We start from the raw sequence: 18,615 nt of genomic DNA, 5'->3' as shown, positions 1-18,615 counted from the left end.
CAGATTTCCCTTTTATGGATATGGTCTTTGTGTCTCGCTTCTTTCACTAAGCATGATGTTTTTGAGATTCTTGCATGAAATAGCATATATCAGTATAATTCTTTTTATTTGCTGAATGGTATTCCATTGTATGCTCTTGGTTCTTTTTTATGTATTTTTGAATAATTCATATAGTGTCTCCAAGTTATTGACCATTTACAGGCTTCGAGCTGAGATAGGGATGCCTGGGCCCAGAATTAGAACATATCTATTTGAACACTTGGCTGGTATCCACTTTTGTTTCTAGGTGGTATGGCTACCTTTTGTAGAAGAAATACAAAACTGCTGGTTTGCAGTTTCGGTAACCTAACACCTTATTATAACCATGTTCTTTTTTTGGTGTTAAAACCCAGAAACTGATCAGAGGTATATACTGATAATCGGGTGAGCGTCTAGGTCATGAATCAATGTTCAATAAAAAAGAATTATACCAAATGTCCACCAATGATAGACTGTATCAAGAAAATGTGGCACATATACACCATGGAATACTATGCAGCCATAAAAAATGATGAGTTCATGTCCTTTGTAGGGACATGGATGAAGCTGGAAACCATCATTCTCAGCAAACTATCGCAAGGACAAAAAACCAAACACCGCATGTTCTCACTCATAGGTGGGAATTGAACAATGAGAACACATGGACACAGGAAGGGGAACATCACACACTGGGGCCTGTTGTGGGGTGGGGGGAGGGGGGAGGGATAGCATTAGGAGATATACCTAATGTTAAATGACGAGTTAATGAGTGCAGCACACCAACATGGCACACATATACTTATGTAAGAAACCTGCACGTTGTGCACATGTACCCTAAAACTTAAAGTATAATACAAAAAAAAAAAAAAAAAGGATTATACAGTTGACTGTTGAACAATACAAGTTTAAACTGCACAAGTCTGCTTCTGTGGATTTTTTTCAGCCGAACAGAGATAGAAAATATACTATTGAGGGATGTGAAACCCCACCTGTATGGAGCACTGACTTCTGGTATACACGGGTCTTCCATGGCTGACTGGGGGACTTGAGTATGTGTAGATTTGGGTATAGGTGGGGGTCCTGGAACCAGTCCCCTGCATATACTGGGGAATTACCGAATATTATTTTCATATTCTTACATACTATGAAAATAAAAACTGTATTTATAAATGCTTATATACACCACTAGGTAATTTATATATAAGTAAGGGATACAAAAATGTATATACTTATAATTTTTATATCCAGATCATCATTTTAAAGCTATTGCCTCCTCTTCCCTCTCCATGTAGGGAGTATCACCTTCCTCAGCCCCTGGTTATTATGAAGTATGTCATTTTTGTGGAAGGTCACAGTTGCAACAGGAGGCTGCTGTGCTTCCTGATTCAGTTCTCCAGTTTATGCTGGGCTGTCCACAAGGCTAGAATTAGAAGAAAAAGGCAGAAGCTGGATTCTCTATACTTCTGTCTCCTGAGGTTTCTAAGGTTATACTAATCAAGAAACTACCCAAGGGACATTGTCTTTGTCAGCCTTACATCAAAGTTTATTTTTTTCCCGGAAGCTTGGACACGATTTGGTGTTTCTTTTTATTTGCTTAGTGTTCTGTTGAGTTGTCTAATATTGAGAGATTCTTCCTTAGACTGTGTTCTGTGCCCAGCCTAACTTGTAAGACACAGAAGTCACACATGAGTTGTAGGCTACATTAATGTAGGCAAGACATTTCTTGCCATATCTCACCATTATTTTGTAGTTAGTTCTGGCTGGTGAGGTAGAAGGGAGTATATCAAATACCTGTTCTGTTCGGTTCTTACTGATTATTTGTTAATCAGAGAAAAACTTGTATTAAGTGCTTACCACTTCTATATTAGGAGTGACTATGTTTAATCACTGTAGTTAAAAGCTGAAGCCTGCAAATGCAGGAAATAAAATGTTTAAAATATACTTAAAATACTGATTGAATAGATGTCTGGTTTGGGTAAAAGAATATAAATTATCTGCTACTTTAAAGAACTCAGTATCTTTAAATAACTTAAAACTGCTCTTTCAATTTCCAGCATGTATAGAAAATATGATTCAACTAGAATAAAGACTGAAGAAGAAGCCTTTTCAAGTAAAAGGTGCTTGGAATGGTTCTATGAATATGCAGGTAGGTAATCATTTGTATCATCTAAGACTGATCGTTATGACAATAAGGATTACCTTAGAGATGATTAAAGAATTTAAAAATGTGTACATTTCAAATTTGGGTGTGTGTGTGTGTGTCCCTGTTAGAGGGAGAGAGGGACATAGCTGTAACAAATCACCAAATGGCCTATTTTATAGCCAGCAGCTAAGCCAAATAATTCAGAACACTAGAAAGGAACTGAAAAGATGAAATGACTTGGGAGAAATACTTTGGATTGCTAGGAAACCTATTTGGAATGCTGATAATGGGTGATTATTTGGTCAAAGCACCTGTGTTAAAATAAGCTTTGCTGCTTTGAACCCTTAGTGCAGTGAAATTTCTTTATATTAAGTGTTTCTATTTGGAAAGATCATTTGGCAGAAAATGTTTGTTTTGTCACTTAAAATGTCTTAAATTTAGTCATTCTTTTTGCAACTTACTATAATTGGTTGGGTAATATAATGTTGCAACCTGGGGCTTATTTGTTATTGTGGCTTTGTATGGTGTAAAAAAGAAAAAGAAAAAATTTTCAAACAAGCTCAAGCTGAAGGCTCTTTTACCTTTCTTCTTTCTCACCTTATTTCAGGCTCTTTTATAACTTATCAACTGGCTATTCCAGCAACCTTCAAACCGATTTTCCTGTCATCTCTTCTCCGGACAACCTGCCATGTGCCACTGTTGTCTTATTTTTTTAAAACTAAGCTGAGCAGATCATACATACATTCCTTAACAACCCCAGCCACTCCCCTCCAATCCCAACCCTATCTCCTGGCCAAAAAATCCCTGCTATCTGCAGGATAAAAGACAGTGAACTCCCTGTGCTTTTGCCTGAAATGATTTTCTCCGCTTTTCCATCTGACATGCTCTTACATCTTTTAAACCCTTAATTACCTTAGTAGCCTTTTCTGTACTTCCACAGGATAGTGTTTATAACTTGTTATAACTTGTTTTGGTTCCCTTTTATTGGTATCAAAATGAGGAATTCCCCCTGTAGCCTGATCTGGCTATTTTTCTCCTATTCCCATGCAACCCTTTTTGTGATAAGAGCCTTGCACCTGTTGGCCACAGAGATTGGTCTAGGTGGCTGGCACATAACCCAGGCCAGGCCAGTCAGACAAATCTTCACAGGGGTTTTCACATTGAAGCTGGGAGGATCATGTCTTTCTCTTCTGGTGGAGGACTTGAGAGGTTATAGTTCTGATTCCTGTAGTTCTTCTTTGGACTTTTGTGAGCTACCCCAACATCTTTCTAATGGATTCTTTGTCGTTCCTTTAAGGAGTTTGATCTGGATTTTGTTTGTGGGGCATGGACACTAGTGCAAACACATGGTTGCTGTTAGCATTTGTCTGTTTTCATGTTTACAGACAAATTAAACATGAATTTGTTTGATTCATTGAACCCAAATCTCTTGGAAACCTTTAGAATTTCTAGTAAAAGTGATTGACGGCTGGGCGTGGTGGCTCACGTCTGAAATCCCAGCACTTTGGGAGGCCAAGGCAGGAGGATTGCCTGAGTTCAGGAGTTGGAGACCAGCCTGGGCAACACAGTGAAACCCCGTCTCTACTAAAATACAGAAAACTAGCCGGGCATGGTGACATGCACCTGTAATCCCTGCTACTCAGGAGGCTGAGGCAGGAGAATCACTTGAACCTGGGAGGCGGAGGTTGCAGTGAGCCGAGATTGTGCCACTGCACTCCAGCCTGGGTGACAGAGCAAGACTCCGTCTCCAGAAAACAAAAGTAATTGACACTTTACCAGATATTCTGTAAATAGGTTCTGAATGAATGAAGAGCATTCTCATATTATCACGTTGATTATGAAGATCTCTTGCTTTCCTATATTGATTCATATTTATTGTTATGAAAATGTTTTATAAGAAGGAAATTTAAAAAAAAAAGTACACTTAATCCCATCACCATAGCATAGCTATTCTGATTTTTTGGTGTACCTTCCTTTATAAGCAAATATGGATTTTTTTCATAATATAAGCCAAGAAAATAGCAAGGTATGCCTTTTCTTCTTGTTTGCCTTTCTCTGACTTTAGAAAGGTGACATTTTGGACATAAAGATTAAGCTACATTATTTAAGTTCCTTGAAATCCCTGCTAAGTCGTTCGTTTTAACTCATCCCTTCAAGAAATTTGTGTGGAGGTGACTATTCCTATTTTTAGTCACCCCCTTCTTTTTCCGCCTTTTGTTATAGCTTGTCCATAGGGAAAATAACTGGCATTGGGAATAACTGAAAGCCCCATTGGCATGTGTTTTCATTTTGTGTATCTCAACCACATGAACTGAAACTGTAGGTCAGTATTAGTCAAGAAAAATGAATTGTGAGAAGAACCAGTGTGACTAACAGGTTGTGCTGTAGGATGAGTCTGTGGGAGCAGGCTGTGATGCCACAGGCCCCCTAGATACCAGCTCGAAGAGGGCTTGTAAATGAAATTGAGCCATGTTCATTTTCCGTAGAAGAAAGCAGGCTGGTTTGGGCTGAGGATAAATGCTGACTCCTTGCCTTTTAATCTGGAGTAGAGTGGAGTGGAGGGGCAGCGGGGGCCTGGTGTGTGATTATTTCACATGGATGGACCTTCAGCTCTTTCCAGAATTCTCAGTTCCACTTTGTGCCTTGCCCTCTGCTTTCCGTGGCTCCTGAGGCCTGAGCCCAGCTCCTCCAAGTTTCTGTCTGGCCAGTTAACCCCAATCATCCTCTGCACATTCTAGGATGCAGCTTCTCACTTTCTAAAATCTCCACCAGCTCAATTTCTGATCTCCAGAAATGTAATGAATAAACCCTTCTTTGCTGGGGGCTTTTCCTCCTGTTCTCTGGTTGTAGGTTTACTCCCTTTTGCACTTTGGTACTTTAGCTCTCTGTGACTTTAGAAAGGATCGGCTGGGAGATTCAGGGGAAGTGTTTATTTAGACCTTGATCTGAACCTGGAATCCCATTTTGTTTCATTAGAATGAAGACAACCAGACTGGGCGTGGTGGCTCACGCCTGTAATCCTAACACTGGGAGGTCAAGGCGGGTGGATCATGAGATCAGGAGATCGAGACTATCCTGGCTAACACGGCGAAATCCCATCTCTACTAAAAATACAAAAAATTAGCCAGGCATGGTGGCATGCACCTGAGGTGCCAGCTACTCGGGAAGCTGAGGCAGGAAAATCACTTGAACCCGGGAGGCAGAGGTTGCAGTGAGCCAAGATTGCGCCACTGCACTCCAGCCTGGGTAACAGAGTGAGACTCCGTCTCAAAAAAAAAATAATGAAGATGACCAGTTTACATAATTTATCTAATAACTTTTTGAAATATATCTAAGAATAAGGAATTAAACCAAATACACAGGTGCCAACATTGGTTTTGCAGTTATACCAAAGCTCACATACATAGGTCATAATAGTTCTACAAGTCCTGACTGTAGGCCCTTAGTCTATTTTGGATTAAGTTCTATAGCAGAATTGTTTGGTTTACCAAAAATAAAGTCAGTCATGGACAGTTGCAACAAATAATAAACTGGTCTGATAGCGAAGGAAGAGATGTTAAAAACTACCTAAGAGACCATGTGTGCCCCATTTGCCTCTGTGATGTGGTATGCTATAATTATGGGGCCAACATGAAAAGGTCAAATATCTTTAGTTAGGGGCCTCTGCTTAAGATGGCAGGGCAAGTGGAAGGACCACTTCTTTCTGGATTATTGTCAATATATCAGCCTTACCAGATGTACCTCCAGTATCTTGTCACGTAGGGCATTTTATAGCTTATTATTTTAGATACAAGTTAAAAAAAAAACCTTTCTCTCTCAAACTTCACTTCTAACCCACTTTGTGTTAGCCAGTGGTGTATTTGTTAGCTTGCTTGACAGAGGTAATTACCTTAATTCTACAGGTAAATTTAGTGTAAAATACAACTAGAATCCCAACAAATCATGCGATTACAACTAGATTTAAATGTGTGCATGGGAAAGATGAGAAGAAAAGTGTTAGGGCTGGGTGCAGTTGGTCACGCCTGTAATTCCAACACTGGAGGCTGAGGTAGGAGGATCGTTTGAGCTAAGGAGTTTGTGACCAGCCTGGGCAATATAGTGAGACCCCATCTCTTAAAAAAAGTGTTAGATGGCAGGGTTATTGGTAGCATTTCAATAATGTTGATTGGCAAACTATATTTTAACCTATTTTGGATAAGATATTACTTTGACGGTCATGCCATTGCAAATTATACTCTAAAATCTTGCTCTTCTAAAACACACAGACACATGTATTTATAAGTAGTACAGCAACACTGTATAAAATTGGGAAAAAAGAAAAAGCATTAATAACTTACATAACCACTGCTAGACCTTTGTTGAGGTCTGGGGTGCAGTCAGCAGAAGCACTGTGCTCAGAGTTCATTTTCCCATGTGGCAAACAGGCAAATAAGTAGAGAAACATTATCTTTATAGTGAGCATTGAGAGAAAGAGAAGGCAGTAGCCAGGTTGGAGGATGCACGACGGGGAGAGGAAGCCGGGGAACACCCGAGCCATGTGCAGAGGCATGGCAAATGCAGGCGGCTTGCTAGGCTCAAGAATAAGTTGCACAGGCTGGGCGCAGTGGCTCATACCTGTAATCTCAGCACTTTGGGAGGCCGAGGCGGGCTGATCACGAGGTCAGGAGATCGAGACCATCCTGGCTAACAGGTAAAACCCTGTCTCTACTAAAAAATACAAAAAATTAGTCGGGCGTGGTGGTGGGCACCTGTAATCCCAGCTACTCGGGAGGCTGAGGCAGAAGAATGGCGTGAATCCGGCAGGTGGAGCTTGCAGTGAGCCAAGATTGCACCACTGCACTCCAGCCTGGGCGACAGTGCCAGACTCAATTTCAAAAAATAAATAAATAAATGAAAGAATAAGTTGCACAGAAAGAGCTTGTTTAACTCAGGAAGAATAGAAACCAAAGAGAGAGGAATTTTAAAAGAATTACAAAGTAACTTTCCCCCCGGCTCTATGCAACTACTTCTCAATAAGCCATATCAGTAGATACCAAAAAGTATCTGTTGCTAAAAAAAAAAACCCCTCTTAACAAAATAGGAATAGATGAATATTTCCTTATCAGAATAATTATTCTTTAATCTCACAGCCTAAATACTTTAGTAGAATGATGAAAAGAACTTTGATTCATATAAATAAACACACGTATGTACACTTACAATGGGATAACATAAAATGTATTAATATTAGCTAAGAAGAATGAAGTAGATGTATGGGTACCATCACAGGAAGATTACCAGACACAGTCAGTGAAAAAGACAAGGTGTAGAATTACAAGTACCTCACAAACCCATGTGCATAGATGAACAAATTTGAAAACTGCATTTTAGTATATATTTGCCCATATATAGCAAAAAGGTCCAGGACGATACATGTCTATCTGGTAAAGAAAGGGAGAAGGCAACTTTCTTTTTTTACTGTTTATTTTACTCTGTATCTTCTCTATTTGAATATTTTATCATGTGAATGAATTGATGTGTGTCTGATATACACATGAATGTGCACATGTGGATATATGCACTCTCAAACCAAAGAAAGCAGGCAATATATTGTATGATAAAATGCTAAATGTCGTATTTGAGTTAAGAATGAGATAAGAATGTCCACTCTCACTACTCTTATTTGCCATTGTTTTGGAAGCTACTAGCCACTGCTGTTAGACAAGAGAAAGAAACAAGGAGTGTAAATATTGGAAAGGAGGAGACAAATGATCATTGCAGATGAAATGATTTAATTATTTTACACTTGGAAGGCCAAAGAGAATTGCCTGGGCAAACTTAGAAACACTAAATAAATATGTATATATTCCATGCATATACAATTCTATAGATGGCTTATTTTGGGAAGTGTTGTTAAAGAAGCTCTTTAATAAATAGTTGTGTCTGCAGAGTAGGGAGGAGTTACAGGGGACAACTTCACTTTTGGAACATCTTTATTTTTTATTTTCAAATGAAACTTTGTATCATGTTTATGTATTAATGTACAAAACTAAAATATTATTTGGTTTTCTTCTGATAATCAAGATAAAACTAGGAATATATAAATATATATATTTATATATAAATTTATATTTTTAAATTTATGTTTATACATTTATATAAAAAGGGGATAGAAGGGGACAAAATCCCAGAAAAAAGTAACAGATTTGAATATATGAAGCAAAATATTGTGTAACAAAGTAGAACATTTGTGATTAAAAGGAAAATAATGGCAACAAGAAAAAAGTATTTGCTTTGGCCAGATTATGAGGAAGGGCCTGAGTTTGAACTTTAGGGGGAGCCAAGGATTTGAAGCAGAAAAATGACATAAGACTTTCCAGCAGGAGCTCTGGGTGACTTTAATGTTCCTCTTTTGTTAAGAACAGCCACCTTATACTTTGTGTTAGTGGAAAGTCTTGTTGTTACTTTGTATTGAAGTTACTCCTGTACTTTGTCTCCCTTCATGGAGGGCAGGGACCATTTGCACCCTAGCCAACTACTGCAGTGCATAGCTCCAGGATGTGTCTAGCAAATGTTATGGGAATGAAATGGATACATACTAAGAAGGTGAATTCTGCTGGACTTGGTGACTTGCTAGATCTAGAGGGTATAGGAGGATTGTAGAGCATTTCCTATATTCTGGTATTCAGCCATTCATTTATTCCTTCATTCAGTTTTATTGGACCAGCTACTCTATGCCAGATGGTATGCTGAGCTTGTAAGAAGAATAAAAGGACTCTTGCTCTTGAGTTTAGAGGGAAAGACAGATGAGCTGGGACTTTGAATGCAGTGTGCTAAATGTGTGAGAACCATTCCTAGCATTGCGAGGGGTCACAGGACTGCCTGACCCAGCCTCTGCAGGTGGGGAGATTGTGAGGACTACCCCTTTGCTCTCAGTCTTAAAGGTTGAATAAGTTAGCCAGGGGAGTTGGGGGAAGGGAGAGGAGGGGACAGGAAGGGAACTAGAGGAAGACAGGCAGAGACACAGAGTAATACCGTGCTGGGTGTGTGTTCGGTTGTGGTGCAGAGTGAAGCCACAGGTAAGTAGGTGTTTCTGGACCTTAATTTTTATTCATCCAGCAATATTTATTGATTCATTTATTTCTGAGAAACTTGTTTTGCAGTTGGAAAGATATAAAACTGAAGAGGGAAGAAAGGCACTAGATCATAGAGAACCTTATGTGATAAGCCAAACACTTCGGATTTTATCTTTAGGCTCTAGTGAGCCATTGAAGGATTTTAAGCCAGCATGGGATTGCGTTTGAAGTGGATCCCTTCAGTGGCTGTTTGCAGGATGGGTCGAGGGGAAAATACTCTGGAATTAGGAGATCATGAGGAGACTGCTGTAGTTGTCAAGAATAAAGCCTTGAAAGAGCGTGGTGCAGGAGAGGTGCAATTAAGAAATAATTAGAAGGTAAAATTGGTAGTACACTTGATAATTGATTGGGTGTGAGAGAAAGGAATACAGGATGACTCCCAGGTTTCTCTTTCTGGGTGTGCCACCAGCTGGGACAGCATACAGGAGGATAAGCAGGCCTGATATCGAGAGACGTTGGGCTCCGTTTTAGTGAGGCAGTGTTTGAAAATGTGAAATGGAGGAGTAGGTTTGAAGCAGAAGATGAGTGTAGTTATGGCAGTTAAACAGGAGGTGGAGCAGCTAGTGATAAAGAGGCAAGTAGTTCAAAAGTAAGGGGAAAGTGTGGTCTAGAAAGACATTTGGGTAGGACCCGACATCTTGAGTATGGTTGAAATTTCCTAGGAATAATGTATATAGCAGGCACTAGAAGAGGTTTAAGGATGAATCTTTGCACATCAAATTTAACCATCTGGGAGAAGCAGAAGAACCCATAAAGAAGCCAAAAGAGGGAGAGGAAGGAGGAAAGCCAGATGAGAGAGGGTGCTTCAAGAAGCCATGGGAAGAGACAGTTTTGTGAAGAAAGAACTGCTTCAGAATTTCAGATATCACACAATGGTCAGATAAAACAAAGACTGAATTTGTCTGTTAGATTTGACATTTAGGGGGTTATTGGATACCTTGGCAAAAAGAATTTCAGTGGAGAGCTAGGAGAAGAAGAAACCAAATTCCAATGGTTACAAAGTGAAGGGGAGATAAATTAGAGATGGAATGTGTGGACGCTTCCTTCAGGAAGAATCAGAGCTAATGCTAGAATGGAAAAGGGGGCCTTACTGACTTTATCAAGAACAGAGTGATAACTTGATTTTTTTCTATGTAAAAGAAACATTTATGTCTTTTCTTATTTAATTTTATAGAGACAATTATGTGGTTCTTTGCTATCTTTCCAAAAATTATTTTATGTATTGAAATTATTACCCAAGTAAGAGTAGAACATTAAGCTGTTTTAAAGAGCAGGAATTGAATTCAGCCTTAACTTTAGACAAATGGTATATACCATATTCCAACGATTGAAGGACATGGTGATAAGTTGTTTTAAATTATTGTACAAAGTAGAGTCCTTTAAAGATACTGAAATTCCAGAATACTTTTCAACTTAGACTTGATTTTTTTTTCCAAAAGGAGTTAATGGCCTTTAAATCTTACTTATTGACAGTGTACTACTACTACAGTGGTAATAGTATAGTGTGCATGGTCAGATTTAATTCACATAAGACTGTATTTCACAGGAGCTGATGATGTTGTAGGCCCTGAAGGCATGGAGAAATTTTGTGAAGACATTGGTGTTGAACCAGAAAACGTGAGTCTAACTTAACGAGTTGGGTGAATCAGTTGGTTGTTTTTCAAATCTTTGTTCTTTAGCAAATAAATAAATAATTAAAAGTAGTGGTATGTTAGTTTTTATGAAGCAATCTAAGAAATAAGCTCTAATTCTAGTTTGACTTACAAGCAGATTTTCCATTCTTGTAAGTGATATGGTGTAACTACAGTTATTTTTTCTCTCATTTAATTTCTTGTATGTAAAAGGTACAGTAAGCCAGATGCTTACAAAATGGTGTGGCCACATGTGCCTACAATGACGGATCAACTGGAGGCCACATTGTACACTGTGTACCTTTGTGCCCCTCAGTAGTTGTTTCAGCCTAATATAGAGTCAATCTAGGACTTATAATTATTCATCATGATTTTGAGTAGATTGTAATCATCAAGAATTTTTCACAGATCGTTTACTTCCAATTGAATTTAGCTCAGAAAGTGATTGCTTTTTTTTTTTTGAGACGGAGTCTCTCACTGTCGCCAGGCTGGAGTGCAATGGTATGATGTCGGCTCACTGCAAGCTCCGCCTCCCGGGTTGAAGCGATTTCCCCTGCCTCAGCCTCCTGAGTAACTGGGACTACAGGTGTGCGCCACCATGCTTGGCTAATGTTTTTTTGTATTTTAGTAGAAACGGAATTTCACCATGTTGGCCAGATGTCTCTATCTCCTGACCTTGTGATCTGCCCGGCTCAGCCTCCCAAAGTGCTGGGATTACAGGCGTGAGGCACAGCACCCGGCCATGATTGCTTTTTATAATGTAAAAGCCCTAGGTATTTATTTTTAATTAGAATGATTTTTATAGGCTTAATTATTTTTGCCTAATTCTTAGCATGTTATTGTTGAATATTTTTTCTGTTCCCACATCACCTCTCTTATACTAAAATGAAAAACTATGCTTATACACATGCCCTGCCTCATGAATTATGCAGTTTGATATTACATTAGCTCCAGTTTAACAAATATGTCCAAAATCCTAAATGAATTTATGATCTGGAAGAGATCTCAAGAGATCATTCCCTTTATTCAGGCTGTTTCCAAGACATCTGGTGCCCAGGCATGTATGTCATGCTTTTAAAGAAACTAGCAAAATTCACATTTTTTTCTTTAAACTTTTTATTTTACCCTTACCATTTCTGTGCTTCTGTCATCTATCTCGGCCCCCAGCAATGCTTTAAATTTTCTAAAGAGCCTTTGGAATGTCTTTCACTTATTACATAGATTTTTATCTTGTTGTTTTTTTTTAATGTATTCCAGTTCAGGTATTTCAATAAATTACCCAACCTTGGCATGAAGGTTTGGGGACACCTGGGTCAATAGTATTTTGCCATAGACTGGGCCATAGGCACAAGAAAAGATCATTACATTGAATTTAAGAAGGAAGTTTTGTATGAGAGCTGGGCCAAGCTTGGCAGAGTGTTTTCTAAACAGTGTAGTCAGAGGGCTGAGAGTGAGTTGGGCTTGAGAGGGGCTCCGGAGGTTCCACATGGGTTACCGTAGTAAGTATATGACAGAGAAGTGGCAGCAGGGCCTGGGCTTGAAGTTAGAGGCTGAGAAGACTGGGAAACAAAGGGCTTGCTGGTATGTGAGGGATTAGCTGAGCATTTAGTCTCAGAGGCAGAAAAGCCTGTCCAGGATGGCAGAGCACTGACGTTGATTCTAACTGAAGAAGAAAGGGAGGCATAGCTCTTCAAGTTTCCTCACCCCCAAATACCAGTACTCAATAAAAGATAGTTATTGTCATTCTTTTTTGGCAGTTATGAGTCCTTTAGAACTCTTCTTTCTGGCCTGGCATGGTGGCTCACGCCTGTAATCCCAGCACTTTGGGAGGCCGAGGCAGGCGGATCACCTGAGGTCAGGAGTTTGAGACCAGCCTGGCCAATAAGGCGAAATCCCGTCTCTACTAAAAATACAAAAATTAGCCGGATGTGGCTACTTAGGAGGTTGAGGCAGGAGAATCGCTTGAACCCAGGAGATGGAGGTTGCAGTGAGCAGAGCCGAGATCATGCCACTGTACTCCAGCCTGGGCGACAGAGCAGGACTCTGTCTCCAAAAAAAAAAAAAAAAAAATACTCCATTTCTGTAGGAATAGAAATAGCCTTAAAATTTAGAATCATATTAAAGACTAAAAGACCATATTATCCTAGGCCGGACGTGGTGGCTCACGCCTGTAATCCCAGTACTTTGAGAGGCCGAGGTGGGTGGGTAGATCACATGAGGTCAGGAGTTCAGACCAGCCTGGACAACATGGTGAAACCCCATCTTTAATAAAATACCAAAATTAGCTGGGCATAGTGATGTGCGCCAGTAATCCCAGCTACTCAGGAGGCTGAGGCACAAGAATCGCTTGAGCCCAGGAGATGGAGGTTGCAGTGAGCCGAGATCGCACCACTGTACTTCATCCTGGGCAACAGAGTGAGACTCTGTCTCAAAAAAGAAAAAAAAAAAAAGAGAGAATATTATCCAAATATTTATACTGTATGTACTTCAATTCCAAGCTGTCACCAATAGAAGTTGTATTATTTTATATCACTAAGAAAGAAAAAATGTTGCTAAATAAACTCTGACGTGCTATATCAATTGTGGATGCATTCCCATTTCAGAGACATTAACATTTGTAAAACAAGTGCTGAAATAGGGTGTTTTCAAGGCTTGTCTGCGTTGGTGGGCAAGCACGTTTAAAGTATTTAAAACCCTCACCTTGCCTGATATTTATAACTTATGAAATTAAGCAGGCTTGTAAAATTCAAGTCTGTGTTCATTTACCAAGATAACAGCAAAATTCTTTATTTAAGTACTTTGTTTTCTTGTTCGTTAACTTATGAGTCTCTTTTTTATGAACGTTCCCATTATGAGTATCTGTTTTGGCTGTTTAGCCGTGTTTCATTCATACTTGTGTGTGTGTTCTTGCACCCTCACCATTTTTTTTTAACTTAACAAGTGTTTATGTAGAATTTTTAAATCTTTTTGGCAGAGAGTAGAATAGAGATGGTTTGAGAATACCTAGTTTGCATTAGAACATGTGAGTTGGTTAGTTGTCCTAGGTAAATTGATATACAAGAGTCAGAATTCCTAGAAACCTGAGGGATGAGGAGAAAATCCACTAATGTGTGAATAATTTGAAGAACGGTAACCCCATCTTTTTGGGAAATTCTTAGTAGCTCCTTGGTCTTTTAAGTTACCACTTTCTAACCTATTTAACAATCATTGCCTTTTAAAGCAGTCATTACTAATCAATCAGTCCTAGTAATTTACCTAGTAATCTAAATTTTTTAATCCAAAAAAAACCTAATGACTTTCAAAAAATTGATATGTACTAATTTATTTGATGAAAGATCCTAAAAATTTCATAGGTTCTCACTGATTTTAATTTCCAGTGAGGAAAACCATAAAGTCAGCATCAAGAGAAAGCTTCTCCTTACTCCCCTGGATGTAAATTAGACAAAGCTAGAGATTTTTTAGCCTACAAACTAGCTTATTGGCAGACAGATTAAAAAGAAGAGCTTCTGAATCTCCTAACTACTCTTGTTCTAGAGTTTTTAATGGACATGTTGGCTCTCGGAGGCTCAGAAATCATTAAAAATGATTTCTTGCCTCATGTTTCATGTTTTTATGTCATCCTAGTTCCTTTCACCATAGCCATCATCTGACCCAGCTGGGCACAGGGATGGTGTTTTAATGGTTTTGAATGGTTCTTTCAGTAGCTGAAATGAAGCCTTAGGCTCTATGTAAAGAGATCAAATTAACTGCCAATGTCGGATATCCTAGTCCTTGGAGAAACATGTATCTCTCTACCTATTGCCTTTTTCTGTTTCAACACAGAGAGAGAGCCCATTAACAGTGTATACCTGATCCCCAATTTAGGACTTGGGTGTTCCTTATATATGAATGACTGTCCAGAGATAACCAGCTCTACAGAGTGGCTGGCAGAATGGTCCTAAGAAGGCCCTGTCCCTCTTCTTTACCTTTTTAGGACTGACATTCTTTTTTAGTTACTTCTCGTCTCTTCTGGGATCTTTGAGGTAGATGAGAAGCAAGGCTTCCTCCTCTTGTCCTAATCACGCATGGCCTCCACCCTGTCCCTGTGTAGCATTCCAGATAGCTTAAAGCTGGGTGCACCTTTAAAATGGCATTTTGTCTTTACACCTTTAGGTATTTATTAAAACTCACCATCAGTTCTCTGTGCTATCTTTTCTCTAAAATAACTAAGTGAAAAAGTAGTAAGCAGTGGCATAAACCAGAGTTGTCACTGTTTCTGAAACCTGCATAGTTTCAGAAGAGTCACAAAAGCACAGGTGGCACCTGGGGGCCTGCCCCTCCTTTACAAGTGATGGGACCATGCCACGGACCCTGGGCCCATTCCAGGCATAGTGCTGTCTTAAGTGGAATGTGGGGATACTTTAAAATAATTTCCTACCAGTGTATATAGTGAATTCACAAACGTTAAAGTATGTGTGCTACAACTTCACTGCGTGTCTCCTCCTGTCCACTTTGTTAACGTTTTAATGCACTGTTCTACACCTTGCTGTTTCACTTAATACATCTTGGAGATTATTCCGTGTTTGTCCAGCTAGTTCTACTTCATTCGTCTTAGTGGTGTCATAGTATTCCTTTATATGGAATGTATTCAGCAAAGAAGTATTTAACCAGTCCCTTATTAATGGCCATTTGGTTGTTTTCAGTCTTTAACTGCTACAAATTGTACTGCAGTAAATACTGTTGACTATTCTTTGTGTCTGTTTACAGGTAGACCTATAAGATAACTTTCCGTGGGTGGAATTGTCAATAACTGGTTTTACATTTGATATTGCCCTCTGGAGAGGGTAATCACTTTACACCTCCACTGTCGTGCATCAGGAGAATACATGCTTCTCCAAACTCTTGTCAGCAGACTATATTGTCAACTTTTTTAGATGTTTGCCGAACTAGAACTCATTTTTGAAGTTAACTCCGCTCATATTTCAGTGATTAAACTACTGTGAACAGAAGCATTTAGCAAAACGTTAATGTATTAATGACAGATCTGTTTATTCTTTTTTAATTTGTCTAATATATTTTTTTAATTGTGTATTTTTTTTAACAGGTAGTTATGCTTGTCCTAGCTTGGAAATTGGATGCACAAAACATGGGTTATTTTACTCTACAGGAGTGGTTAAAAGGAATGACTTCTCTCCAGTAAGTCCTAGGCTGCACTAGTGGGGTCCCTGTCCTTCCCAGGTGGTTGCCTCCTCCCTAGGCCTTCAGGAGGTGATTGAGTGAGTGGAAGGAAGTCAGGTGGTCTGGCCAAGCTTCCCCAGTGGCCAAAGATGTAAAGACTAAGACCCATTTTGAGGACTATTCTGGACAAATTTATAAAGTGTCTATATGTGTATGTGGAGCGAGAGCGTGTGTTGGTATTCTTGTAGAGCAGCTCTCTCCAGGAGAAATAGACCAACATTTTCTCATATGAGAAAGCCACCTATGTAACTTAAGATTTTTTAATAGCCACATGTAAAAGTAGAAACAGGTAAAATCAGCTTTAGTCTATTTTATTAACCCCAAACAATCCAACATATTTTCATTCCAACATGTAATCAATGTTCTTAAGAAATCAATGAGATATTTTTATATTCTTTTTTCTCATGGTTAGTCTTCAAAATCTGGGGTGTATTTTATGGTCCATCTCCATTTGTATTAGCCACATTTCAAGTGCTCAGTAGTCACATGTGCCCAGTGGCTATTGAGTTGAACGGTGCAGTTTTAGAGCTTAAAAGGCAAAGACTTACTGGCATCTGGTTTATACTTAGAAAAAGTTGAGTAATGTATAACTTGTAAGTTAAAATATTTGATATCTCTATATATTCTGATTTTAGCTTTGGGCAAAATTAAAACTTCATTACTCCAGTGATTTAAAAAATTAATAAAGATTTGGTTTGTGTAACCTGACGCAGGATAAGAAAAATCAGTGGTTTTATGTATTTGCCTTATGTATGCAATATGTGCGTGTGTGCATGCGCCTGTGTGTTGTGTATTTGCTCAGTTTCATTCAAGAAAACAAATTGTCATTCTGTATTAGGCCTTGAAAGATGCAGTTGAAGTGGATGACTAAATGTTTCAAATAGCATTGAAGATGAAGTGCTAATTCTTAACATAGTGATTTTAATCTAAAGTAATTGGGATGACTTTCTTTTCACTTTAGGAATAATAGATCTTGATTTTTACTGGATTAAAATTGGAGTTGAAATGGTTTTATTTAAATAATTTTGGAATTTGTCCACTTTTAATATCACTGTCCATTTGTTATTGTTGAGAATGCTTTCGCATTGTGCTTTAGTAGTTTATGAAGACTGTTCACTGTTCTCCCATTTGAATGCCTCATAGCTACTTTGTGAAGAAGACAGATCAGATTTTATCCTGAACATGTTACAAATGAGGAAACTGAGGCATAGAGGGGATCGGTGATGTGTGAATGTGGCAGAGATGGGAAGAACACTTAAGACTTCTGATTCTTAAATCACATTCTTCCTTCTAACAATATTATCTGATGACAAATGAGTTTTGGGTAAAAGCCAAACCACCCTTTTACAAATATACTTTCCTATCAGAGTGTGTTCTAGAATTTTAGAGTTAAATTCTCTGAAATCTTTTAAAACTTGTTTGTCCTTTTGGGGGAACATCTGCTTATGATTTTAATCCTATTCACTTGTTTTTTCATTATTTTTCTCACTTTTCTTCATTGCTTCCTTTTTCTTTTCTTTTTTTTGAGACGGAATGTCCCTCTGTCGCCCAGGCTGGAGTGCAGTGGTGTGCTCTCGGCTCACAGCAACCTCCGCCTCCCGGGTTCAAGTGATTCTTGTGCCCCAGCTTCCCGAGTAGCTGGGATTACAAGCAGGCACCACCACGCCCGGCTGATTTTTGTATTTTTAGTAGAGACAGGGTTTCGCCATGTTGGCTAGGCTTGAACTCCTGACCTCAAGTGATCTGCCCGCCTCAGCCTCCCAAGGTTGGGATTACAGGCATAAGCCACCGTGCCTGGCCATCATTGCTGAGTAGAGCAGCTGATGGCTGCTTTTTAAAGTGTTCTTGTGATGATGAATGCATGGGCATATCAGGATTTTATTTCAAGCCTTCAGACGAGGCACCATCAACATTTTCAGGTCCATTTTTATTTGTTTTAAGAAGGTGTGATACCCAGTTTGTATAGTACTAAGTTCTTTACAAAAGAATGTCCCGAATATTACCTGATACCAGACCTTGCCCGTGTTTTGAGGGCCATATCTCCTGGGAAGTAAGAAGCAATTTCCTGGAAGAGGTCTGCGTCCGCGTTCTGAGTCCAGGGTACTCCTTCAGGTTGTTTGTTGGGAACCTTGCTTGCCACTTTGTATGATGCAGGTGGTGGCAGGTGGGTTCTCAGGGTGATTGCCACTTGATCCTTGCAATTCAGGGTTTAGCGACAAGCCTGATCCACTGTAAAGGCATGGAGGAACTGCTTGCTTTTTCTGGTATGAAACTCTGAAGTTGGTGTCCTCATCAATGAGGTGGAGATAATTATTTAGAATAACTGTTAAGGTTCTTTGTAGTTCAAAAATAGTCCAACTTCAAGTTTTAAGAACCTCTGCCTACCCTCCCACCCCCACCTTCCAACCTTTCTAGATTAGTCATTTGTTCAGCAAATGTTTGAATGACAGTGATGTGCCAAGTGTAGTATTCCAGGCCCTAGGGAATCAAA

General features: G+C 39.2%; 1 protein-coding gene across 13 annotated transcripts in view; it reads left to right on the top strand.

The window, feature by feature from the left end:
- DCUN1D4 (defective in cullin neddylation 1 domain containing 4) overlaps positions 1-18,615 on the top strand; it is a 119,816-nt gene that overhangs the window by 78,889 nt on the left and 22,312 nt on the right. For 12 of the 13 annotated variants that reach the window (XR_008524542.2, XM_054554022.2, XM_054554020.2 and 9 more), the window contains 3 exons: positions 2,073-2,164; positions 10,823-10,893; positions 15,991-16,082. Coding sequence is in view for 12 of the 13 variants with exons in the window: in XM_054554022.2 (XP_054409997.1) it covers positions 2,073-2,164; positions 10,823-10,893; positions 15,991-16,082 (255 nt within the window). In the remaining variant the exon portion in view is untranslated. The other variant, XM_054554026.2, reaches the window with a different exon arrangement.

The sequence above is a fragment of the Pongo abelii genome, chromosome 3 (assembly GCF_028885655.2).
Source record: "Pongo abelii isolate AG06213 chromosome 3, NHGRI_mPonAbe1-v2.0_pri, whole genome shotgun sequence".
In the NCBI taxonomy this organism is placed as follows: domain Eukaryota; kingdom Metazoa; phylum Chordata; class Mammalia; order Primates; family Hominidae; genus Pongo; species Pongo abelii.
Note: the sequence above shows the minus strand (reverse complement) of the source record. Positions and strands in the feature narration are given on the sequence as shown.